The 11838-nt window shown below is 41.5% G+C and overlaps 1 protein-coding gene across 1 annotated transcript; it reads left to right on the top strand.

Moving 5' to 3' along the window:
* Positions 1-947: 947 nt before the first annotated feature.
* Positions 948-1347, top strand: LOC100685611 (60S ribosomal protein L39). Its single transcript, XM_038535516.1, has one exon. It carries the CDS (start codon positions 991-993, stop codon positions 1144-1146), a length of 156 nt encoding a protein of 51 aa, XP_038391444.1. The 5' UTR covers positions 948-990; the 3' UTR covers positions 1147-1347.
* The last annotated feature ends 10491 nt before the right edge of the window (positions 1348-11838 follow it).

Here is an 11838-nt window from a genome sequence, read left to right as displayed (position 1 = left end):
CCTGATGATAGTAGGAACAGTTCAGAAGAGAAGTTGAAGGAAACAAAACCATCAGAGAAATTAAATCCACGTTCAAAATAGCAAAAGCCTAGAATAGACACCAACTGAAAAACACAGACGCGGAGGACAGACTTGAAACAAAAACATGCAAGTCCTAAGTATTAACAAATCATGAGTTGAAAGCAATTAGAAAGTAAATTACTGGTATGTCAGTAGAAGATGGACTAAATAAAGATGCTGGATTCTAGAACTGGTGTTAGAGGAGAATGAGAGCAGAACAATTAGAAGAAAAAATATTCAAAATACCTAAGAAGAAATTTTCCTGAAGTAAAAGAAATCTAGAATCCATACAGATTAAAATGGCCTATTGCAGCTGAAAAAAAAATTATACAGAGCAATCAACTCTAAGATATATCCCAATGCAGTTATCAGATTTCAAGAATAAAGAAAAAATGTAATAAACTCTAGCATCCCTTACCTCCCCCCAAGAAAATTAGCCTATGTAGGAAAAGCAGTGGGTCCTCACTATCCAGTGTTAGAAAGTGGTGAGTGACCCAATTTTCTTTCAAGTGGAAAAACAACAGATTTTTTTCAAATATGCCAGAGATTATGGCATAACCATTTATGCATCCTTCTTTGTAAACTAGATATAATTATGTGGTGACTCCAAAAATGATATAGAAGAGTCAAAGTATTAAATGGCCAACAAATATAGAAGTAGAGATCTCAATCATAATTTCTATTAAAGAGACAAAATACCAGGGCATCTGGGTGGCCTATTCGATTTAGCTTCTGACTCTTGATTTCGGCTCAGTTCATCATCTCAGAACTGTGAGATGGAGCCCCGTGTCAGGCTCTGCACTGGGCATGGAGCCTGCTTAAGACTCTCTCTCTCTCCCTCTGCCTCTCCCCTTGCTTGTTCTCTCTCTCTCTCTCAAAAGCTCTCTTTTCCGCCGCCATCCTGGTTGCGTGTGGTTGACTGTGATCGCCATGTCTTCTCACAAGACTTTCAGAATCAAGCGATTCCTGGCCAAGAAACAAAAGCAGAATCGTCCTATTCCCCAGTGGATTCGGATGAAAACTGGTAATAAAATCAGGTACAATTCCAAGAGGAGACACTGGAGAAGAACCAAACTGGGTCTGTGAGGAAGCATCGCACATGATGAAATAGCAAACATAATTGGCACACATATTTAAGCCACATGGAGATCACATATTCCTATCTTATCAATATGGAAACATCCTTCCTACCTGGCCAATAGACATGTCTTATCAAGAGAATGATTTTCTCTGTTACTATGCCTCTATACCAGTAGGTTGGTTCAGTAATAAATGTGAGACCTTTCAGCTGAAAAAAAAAAAAAAAAAAAAAAAGAAGGACAAAATACCTAGAAATAAACAGAAATGTGCTAGACACACAAAGGAAACCTGTAAGAAGAAATCTTTGTTGAAAAGGAAAAGAAGCTTGAAGTAAATGTCATATTTTCTATAGGAATGTTTAATATTTTAAGGAAATAATAATGCTTCCTAAAATAACACATAACTACAATTTAATCCCAATCAAAATACTAACAGGAGGGCTTCTTATGAAACCTATAAACTGATATTTTCATAAAGAAAAAACTTAGCATGAGGAAATAGCCAGAAAACTCAATAAAAAGCATAGTAAATTTGGGAGGATGGCCCTAAAGCTGTAACCTGGAAAATCTGACGCTGCCACAAGTGTAGATAAATAGATCAATGAGGTGGAATAGTCTAGAAATAGACACAAAAGCATTTGTGAAGGAAACACACTAATGGTGTTGAGATGATTCATTGGCTATTTGGAAAACATCAAGCTGAATTCCTACCTCACTTCTTTCACCGAAAGTAAGTTTCCTATTGGTCAAGGATTTAAGTTTAGAAAACAAAACTGAGAAATAACTGGGAAAAAATATAGAGAATATTTAAAATATAATCCTGAGTAATAATATTCTAAGTGTGACATAAAAAAAAAGCCAGAATCTGTAAATGTCACCTGATACAAATTTTAAACTTTATATGACAAAATCTACCACCAACAAACTCAGAAGACAAATGCCAAATTAGGGGGAATATTTATAATATGTATTGCTGACAAAGGGTGAGTTTTCTTAATATCCAGAGTTTGACTTAAGGATAGAAATAGGCAGTGTATACCTATAAAAAGTAGAACAACACCCCTCTTGGAGTGCCTGGCTGACTCAGCTGGGAGAACATGCAGCTCTTAATCTTGGGGTCAAGTGTTCAAACCCCACATTGGGGTAGAGATTACTTAAATAAAACTTTAAAAAGCATCCCCCTTGAAACACAAAAGTTTGACTATGTTGCTCAAAGTTGAAGAAATGAATTTTTAATTACAATGAGATACCATTTTCAGTTATGGATTGGAAAATATTTAAGCCTCAGGTAGTATGTACCATTATCACAATTATAAATGCACTGCACACCCCAGGGTGCTAGGTGAGAATGTGAGAGAGCAGTTTGGCAATATCAATGGTAGAAAATTATAGGCACAAGCATACTCTTTACAGCACTCTTTTTATTAAAGCAAAACTTTGCAAACAACCTAGATGTTCATTAAAAGGACATTGGTTAAAGTTTGATAAACACAAACAGTAGAGTTTCACATGACTATTAAAAGAATAAGGAAATTTCACCAAAGAAGACATAGACATGGCCAACAAACATATGAGAAAATGCTCCGCATCACTTGCTATTAGGGAAATACAAATCAAAACCACAATGAGATACCACCTGGTGAAAATTAACAATTCAGGAAACAACAAATGTTGGAGAGGATGTGGAGAAAGGGGAACCCTCTTGCACTGTTGGTGGGAATATGAACTGGTGCAGCCACCCTAGAAAACTGTGTGAAAGTGCCTCAAAGAGTTAAAAATAGATCTGCCCTACGACCCAGCAATTGCACTGCTGGGGATTTACCCCAAAGATACAGATGCAGTGAAGCGGCAGGACACCTGTTGTTTCTAGCAGCAATGTCCACAATAGCCAAACTGTGGAAGGAACCTCGGTGTCCATCAAAAGACGAATGGATAAAGGAGATGTGGTCTACGTATACAATGGAATATTACTCAGCCATTAGAAACAACAAACACCCACCATTTGCTTCAATGTGGATGGAACTGGAGGGTATTATGGTGAGTGAAGTAAGTCAGTCGAGAAGGACAAACATTATATGGTCTCATTCATTTGGGGAATATAAATAATAGTGAAAGGGAATAGAGGGGAAGGGAGAAGAAATGGGTAGGAAATATCAGAAAGGGAGACAGAACATGGAAGACTCCTAACTCTGGGAAACGAACTAGGGGTGGTGGAAGGGGAGGAGGGCGGGGGGTGGGGGTGACTGGGTGGCAGACACTGAGGGGGGGCACTTGACGGGATGAGCACTGGGTGTTATTCTGTATGTTGGCAAATTGAACACCAATAAAAAATAAATTTATTATTAAAAAATAAAAAATAAAATTTAAAAAAAGAAAAAAAAGATGAATGGATAAAGGAGACGTGGTCTATGTATACAATGGAATATTCCTCAACCATTAGAAATTTGCTTCGACGTGGATGGAACTGGAGGATATTATGGTGAGTGAAGTAAGTCAATTGGAGAAGGACAAACATGATATGGTCTCATTCATTTGGGGAATATAAAAAATAGTGAAAGGGAATAAAGGGGAAAGGAGAGAAAATGAGTGGGAAATATCAGAGAAGGTGACAGAATATGAGAAACTCCTAAGTGGGAAACAAACAAGGGGTGGCAGAAAGGGAGGTGGGCAGGGGGTGGGGTGACTGGGTGACTGGCACTGAGGGGGTCACTTGACGGGATAAGAACTGGCTGTTATGCTATATGTTGGCAAATCAAACTCCAATAAAAAATACAAAAAAAAAAAAAAAAGAATAAGGTGCTGATGATGAGCAAGTATCTCCCACCTAGATTGATTGTTACATATAAGAAAAGGGGGTGCAAAGTGGTATGTACAACATGAGCTCATTTGTGTACAATGTAAATAGATGTATCAGATACCCACTTTTATACTTAAGTGTTTGCACAGGAGTTTCTGGAAGATTACACAAGGAACTGTTACTAGTGTGGATCTGTGGTGGGTGAGCTGCAGACATGGGACAATGGACAGGGCTTGCTTCTCAGTGGATAGCCCTTTGCACTTAAAAAAAGTACCAAGTATGTGTGTCAATTTTATAATTTTAGTAACTACTAAATAAAGGAATAAAGTGGGAGGAAATTTATTTTTACGTGGAAAACAATGTTTTTATGTATGTTCCTACTAGATCATGCTAGCATCTTTTTTGCTTCCCCGAGGTACATTGACACCATTAATGTTCATCCCCACAGATTCATTTGACAGCAATAGGGATTTTTCAGGACACTGAGTGGGGAAGGTCAGAGGAGACCACACAGACAAAGGGAAGGTGTGAGAAAGACTTTTACACTTAATCGAGTTATAAAAATTATCACCTTGATTTTTTTTCTTTCTGAAAAAATGTGGGAAATAAATTCAAATATAGCATCAGAATTAAATATTCGAGGTTGCCATTACAAGAGCAACAGACCAGGCACAGTGTGGCTCAGTGGGTGAAGTATCTCCCTTCAGCTCAGGTCATGATCTCAGGGTCCTGGGATCAAACCCCCTGTACGGCTGTCTGCTCAGCAGAGAGTCTGCTTCTCCTTCTCCCTCTACCCCTCCCCCTGCTTGTGGTCTCTCTCTCTCTCTCTCTCTCTTTCTCTCTCTCTCTCTCTCCCCCCTCTCTTTTTCAAATAAATGAATAACATCTTTAAAAAAAAGAGCAAGAGACCATTCTGAATGTACCTCCATCCTGAACCAAACGGTGCTAAGCTCTGAGGCAGTGAAAAGAATAAAACATATTCCCATTCCATAAGCCATCTTCAGGCTGGTAGAAAAGGTAGGCAAGTGAACAAGTAATTCACACATGATTCAGTAAGTGTGATGGTGGGTGAGCTCTGCTTTGGCATGACACAGTGTGCCGGGTAGAGTAAGGGTTCCTCCGACTGCCATATGGGTCCGAGGGCGAGCTGTCCTCTCTCCCCTGCCACTGCTCCTCAGAAGCTGAAAGAAAGGTACAAGCAAGGCCATGATTTATTTTACTGACCCATGATCCTTCTCCTTAGAATTTCTTTCCAAGCACAGGATGTTTCATGAGGGGGGGAAAAGTAATACCCCTTGCTTAGCAATTTTTCTTTTTCAGGAGAAGAACTTCTATTTCCTTCATAAGAAATTTTAGAATAAGATCCTACCAGTACCAGAGCTTTCAAATCCAAGCATGCTGCCCCCAGCATATGGGGATCAAGGCTACTTACCTAGCCAGAACACGTAGGGACCAATATGTATTTTTTCATCTGTCATTTATTGACTGGCCAAGAGATCCTTTTTTGCCCTAAATAACGAGAGTTTTCTTTTTATAGAACTCTTGTGAATGACATGCCATTTGATCCACACAAAACTCATGAGCTGGCTGTTCCCTGTGTTCTCCCTCATATAGATAACCTCAGAAAACTCTGTAAGGTAGTAGCGTTAGTTATTTTCTTTCATAGATAAAGATATTGGCTACATGTTAGTTTAAGGACAAAATTGGAACCAAATTGCCTGGATTTAGTTCCCAGCTTTGCCATTTAGTGACCCTCCGCCCTTGGGCAAATTGTCTAACCTCAACGCGCCTGAGTGCCTGCATCTACAAAAATGAGAGGAGGATATTTCATGAGGTTATTGTAAAGGTTAAATGATTTAAAAATGAAGCACTTGAGACAGTCCTTGGTACATAGGAATCATTAAATTTCGAGGTCTGACTCCAAATCAAGAGATCTGTGTTGTTGACTTGAAGCTCTTTTCACTGTCTTGTGGTTTCCTAGAGTTTGTGGAATACTATTAGGTTTCATGTGGAGAAAATCATCAAGGGAAGGGGTCTTATTGTCAGACTTCTAAAGTCTTGGGAAAGTAGCGCACTAAGGATGATCAGCTCTCTTCTCTAGAAAAGACTAGATATCTCCTTACAGGGTTTCCCACCCAAATAGTGGTGCTAGAGCCTTTCCTTCCTCTCCATCTTTGCCCCTCTGGCTGCTAAGACTGTTTTGAAGGTGGAGGACTTATAAATGTCCTCAGCCTTTGAAAGGTGGAGGGCATTCACCAGGTCAGTTCCACCAGGGCATGGCCATGTCCCGAGGCCTCAGGTGGCCTTTGGCTATTGGTGATCCCTATGCTAAAATCAGACAGCCACCGATGGAAGGCTTGCAGTTCTCAGAGACAAGAAAAAAGCCAACAGAGCTCCTCCACACGGTGAAGTGTGATGCTCCCTATAACTGCAGTGAGTGATCAGCAATTCAGGCTCAGCTGCCCAGCTGCTGTATTGCTTCCTGGCAGGTGCCATTGATGGTACTGACCCTCTCCTCTGGCCCCTGTGGAGGAGAGGGACAAAGGCTGGCTGGATTTCCTGCTCTTCCTCTAGTCTGTCATCCATTCAAGTGACCTGAAGGATTGTAGACTTTACTAAGGGATGGGATGGGGGAAAATTTTTGAATGATACATGAAAGCAGAGCAAGACTTGTTAGATTGGAAGGGGGAGGGTGGGAGGGAGGGAGGCTTGAGATAATCAAAAGTCTAAAGAAACTGCAATCAACATGTGTGCAATTCTTACAGTTGGCAAAGCACTTCCTTTGCGTTATTTCCTCCGAGTCTCTGAGTGCTGCCATGTAACATGCTTATGGCGCCCCCTTTATAAAGGAGACAATGAAGGCCTTGTTGGTAGCTAGTAATTGCCAGGGCTGGGATTCAAACCAGGTTCTGCTACCCCCGTTGCTTTTTGCCCCACGCTGTGCTGCCAGGCATGAGAGCTGAAGGTCCCCGGAGGAGAGCAAGAGAGGCAGGAGAGGACAAGAAACCAAGAAACCAAGTGCCAAGGCCGCTTCTCTACAGCGTTGCCTTAGGACAGGCTCTGAGTCGAGCTGCCACCCTAAGTGTCTGATTAGACAAAACCTGTCAGGAGCGAAAATCCATCCTGCTGAGGAGTTTGAAAAATAATTTCAAGCTGAAAATTGCATTTTATCTTTTCATCCTCTTAAGTTCAGAATTCAACTCCCCACAGTTGCCTTGATTTAAAAAAAAAAAAAAAAAAAAAAGATAAAGAAAGGTTCCAGCACCACAATTCAGCATGCAGTGAGTCAGAAGTCCCTGTGTCTCCATGCTGAAAATGGCCAGGACCCTGAGATCATGACCTGAGCTGAAGGGAGATGCTTCACCCACTGAGCCACACAGTGCCTGGTCTCTTGCTCTTGTAATGGCAACCTCGAATATTTAATCCTGATGCTATATTTGAATTTGTTTCCCCCATTATTTCAGAAAGAAAAAAAATCCTGCTTTCTTATATGGTCTCTGGTTGACCTTCCACCTTTGGTTCCTAGGACTTTCTAAAGTCTTGGGAAAAAACTACCTACTATTCAGGCCCTGGTGGAGACCAATCCTTGCTATAACTGATTGAGGATATAAGTTTAAGCCACTATTGATTACACAGACTATTTTGTTTGATCCTCACAATAAAACCTAGGAAGTAGGTAAATCAGAGCTCAGGAAAGAGAAATAACTGGCTAAAGGTTATGCTGCTTATGAATGAAAAGAAAGAGGCAGAAACCCAGGTCTGAGTGACCAGAAAGTCAATGTTCTGTCTTACTTGACTGCCTTTCTGCAATCAGGTCTGTGTTTCTCCAGGTCGATGACATGCTTAGAAAAATTCACTGGCCATTATCTTTGCCTTTCTGGCTCTTAGATTTAGAAGAAACTATGTCCCAGGAAACTACTAATAAACAGTCTCTGGTCTTGGAGTGTCTTACCACAACCACTAGTATTATCCACTATCCGCACGTGAGCACAGATCTACTTCTTCTTCAATCATAGTACACAGTGGGATTGGGCTCCAACATCTGATGCAGTATCCTGTCTCATCAGCCAAGACAAGCCAATCAGTTATAGGTACTTTAATCAACCACCATAATTCGATCGGAAATGAGAGACCTTGATTAGGGCAAGTAGATCCAGTTGTACCACCAAGAGACATTCTGATCAGGAACACAGAAACTGATGAAGATCAGACGTGAGCAGGACTTAGATTGGCACCTAGATTCATTAGTGTTCTCCTTCTATGATCTCCAGAAGGTAAGGCCTGGGGAGCCAGGACGGGGTGGAACAAGGGCAGGGAGGGGTGCAGGGGGAGCCTCTGATTCAACAGCTGGCCATGTGCCAGCTCCAGCAGAGTAAACTGGTCAAGGAGACAGGCCAGACAATAATACCGTTTCTCTCCTGGGGCCTGCCAGAAACATGTCCTAGAATGCTGGCAGGCTGAGGGCCCAGAATATATAGCAGAAGCCTGTTGCCAAGGATGTGAAAACTAGAAGCAAAACAAAGAGGCAGCCTGGGGATGGGCTGCTGCAAAGTGGAGAGAACTCTCCTCTTAACCTCATCCAGGGGCAGTCCAAGGGGAGGAGGTTACTGAGGGCCTGAGCTATTTCCATTAAGGAACACTTCTCCTGCTGCCGTGATCAGGCCCATTAAGCTCTTGGTGATATTATAAAATACCTAGGTGACCAGCCAGGGTTAGGAGTGTAGGGATAGACAAAGGGGCTCATTCTCTACAATAATTAAGCTCCTCAGAGAGCTGGGCTTTGTAGCCTGGCCCCTTCCAGAAACTATTTCTCTGAGTTATGGTCCAATGTTAATCTCAAGGCTCTTATAGAGAATAAAAAATTGCCCTAGAAAGTCTGCTTCCTGTACTGCTCATTATGTCATTCAGTATTCTTTCAAAGAAAAAAATGCTCAAAAAACCAAAAAAAAAAAAAAAAAAAAAAAAAGAAAAAAGCTTCATTTAGCAAATTCCTTTCTGACAGGTATAGTCAAAAGGCCATAGATTTTTTGATTAAAGAGACCTGGACTGGAGTACTGGGTTTTGCATATACTAGTGACACTCTGACCAATGATGCAGCTTTGCTTCTTAAGTGGAGGTAGTAACACCTTCCTAGGGATGTTACAGGAATTACAGGTGCTATTTATTAGATGTTTTCCCTGTGCAAGATACTCAGCTAGAGTCTTATAAACATCTCCCTGAATTCTCACAGCAAACTGATGAATCAGAGATTATCATCACCCTTGTTCACAGGTAAGGGATTACCTGCCCTGAGATAGGAGGTAAATCCTACAATGTCCTACAGCGTGGTGGTGGTGGGGGGGTGACAAAGGTGATGTACATGAATGTTCTTGGCATGTATGGAGTGGGTGCCAAAAAGTTGTTTAGCTGCCTTGTCCTTTTCTCTCAAAGACCTGAAATATTCCCGTTTTAGTGATAGAAAGACTGAGTTCTAATCTTTTGAAATCTTTTTTCCCTTTGGCTCATGAGCAATTCAGTTTAATGTTCAAAAACAGGAACTGTTTCATGAATATTTCATCCTCCCAACTGGTTCATGGTTTTGAATTTCCTATTTTAAAAGCTCTGTTATAGACAGACATGTTTACTGTAAGCCATTCTATTCTTCAGGAAACAGTTTACAAATCCAGATCCTTAGATGGGCATCGAGCTGTAGGATGACCACAGTCCTGCTCATTACATAGATTATTTTTTAAAATTCAAATATATTAGAATGCCTTAATCCAAATAAGGGTTGCCCTTTAAAAGGGAAACCACCGGAGATTAAGGCACAATTCAATGATAAATAATTCAAAACACTCCAATGACTCCTCTTTGGGAATGACCTTTTAATATCTGTGACATCATTTTTTCATCCGTAAAAATGATGGCAAATTCACGTTGAGGGTGAGAGGTTTCATTTTTGGAAACATAAGAGTCAGAGCTAAAAATGTTGAGTAAGATGAGTGATTAAACTAGGAAAGGTGGGCTTTGGCCCAAAGCCAGATGACTATTTAAAACACAAGACTGATTAGCTTTCTCATGGGGCTTGTGAATTGGCTGTAAAGACTGTGTCAAGTTCTAACCAGCAGATAATTCAGAGGAATTTGCTTAACGAGGCACTGAAAAGAAGGTAATCACTTGGGAAGGAGGGACTGCCTTTGTGACAGGAATGAGGACTTGGAGGGACAGTAAGGGAGACCAGAAGGGCTCATATGCCAGGCTTGGGAAGAGGGCACATTTGAATGAAGCTTCTTGGAAGCATGAAGAGGCTGATGCCAACAGTCACAGGGCTCAAGTTTCCTTGGTTAGTATGGGTCAGATTGCCATGCAAAGAAACATCGGGAACTCTTGTTTAAAGGGCCAGGCTTTGGCGAAATCCACGAAAGAAGAAGAAAATTCAACACAGGGGCAAAGAAAATGAGGAAGAATCTCAGGAGAGTCACTAGTCCCTAAGCTAAGAGTCACAGCATCTTCCTGCATCATGATTCTGAGACACTCGGTTTATCATGCCCACATTTAGTTGAGCAGGAATTTTCATTGTTCAAGTAACTTTTATGTTCTTATTCCAATGAATCCTCATAATACCCTTGTGAAGTGGGTGACATAGGTAATATTATGGAACCCACTTAGAAGAAGGCCAAGACTCAGATAAATTAGTTTGCTAATTGCTCACAGTTATCCAATTTAGGGCGCTTGGGTGGTTCGGTCGGTTAAGCATCTGCCTTCAGCTCACGTCATGATCTCAGGGTCCTGGGATGGAGCCCCGTGTTCGGCTCTCTGCTCATAGGGAGTCTGCTTCTTCCTCTCCCTCTGTGCCACCCCCTGCCCTGCTGGTGATCTCTCTGTCTCTCAAATAAATGAATAAAATCTTTTTTAAAAAAGTCACTTAGTAGTGAATAGTCTGTCACTAGAACCTTGATCTACTGTCCTCAACTTCTGAATTTAACTATTTGCTTTGCTAGTCCCTTTATCAGCAAAGACATAGAAATTCTGGGCTATTTTCTACAAAGAAATGATCACAGTGATCTTAACAGTTTTAATTAACATCTCAGAATAATATAAAATCGCTTTGAAAATTAGAGAAGCCTCTACCTGACAACTCATGTCTGAAAACCCTGTCATGTTTCACATCTGTTGAATTGACCAGTGATTGTAAGCTGCGCCTCCTTTTCATGGACACTCAGTTTCTGGTGGCCAGCCAGTGATTCTTACTAAGATGTGCACGCAGGACAGAGGCTCCATGGGTCCTATTTGTCAGCCTGTCCTAGTGAATTCCTTGCAAGACACAGAGCAGCAGGTCACACCCAGCCCCTCCTCACTCCTCTTACAGCTCACCTCTCAGCAGCCCAGCCATATTTGAGCTCCCACAGCCTTGAAACACAAAACAAGTGCTTTGACTCCTAAATCGGAGTTTGAGCCAAATCCCTCAAAATGCGTGGAAAGGCTGAAATGTATACTCCTTAAGGATGGGATTTCTCCTGAACTGCTTTGTCCTCAGCATCGGCGTGGTATCTATAACATGGATGCTATTTAGAAAAGACCGTGAAGTGGATGAAGAAGAGGAAAGGGGACCAAGAAAAGGAAGGAGGGAAGGAAAGAGGGAGGCAAGGACAGAGAAGAGGAAGGAGGGAGAGGAGGGGCGAAGGACAGGGAGTCAGGAAGGAAGCCCACCTCCCTTACCCTGCTGGCCCCACCCAGCCTCAGTCTCTGTTCCTGGGCCTTCTGGCAAGGCAAAGAAGTGAGATCCCTCAGCAGTAATGTCAGCTCCAGCCTGCTGTCTTGTTTTCAGGCCTCAATGGTTTTAATGAAGAACAGTTATAAAAATATGTGGTTTGTGTTCATAAAAACTTCCAAGAAACAGGGAAAAAAGATGGGGAGTTGATT

The sequence above is a fragment of the Canis lupus genome, chromosome 5, assembly GCF_011100685.1.
Source record: "Canis lupus familiaris isolate Mischka breed German Shepherd chromosome 5, alternate assembly UU_Cfam_GSD_1.0, whole genome shotgun sequence".
NCBI classification, from domain to species: domain Eukaryota; kingdom Metazoa; phylum Chordata; class Mammalia; order Carnivora; family Canidae; genus Canis; species Canis lupus.
Note: the sequence above shows the minus strand (reverse complement) of the source record. Positions and strands in the feature narration are given on the sequence as shown.

Excerpts from the sequence above, each read along its gene's own strand:
- LOC100685611 (XM_038535516.1), top strand. The coding sequence starts at position 991 with ATGTCTTCTCACAAGACTTTCAGAATCAAGCGATTCCTGGCCAAGAAA.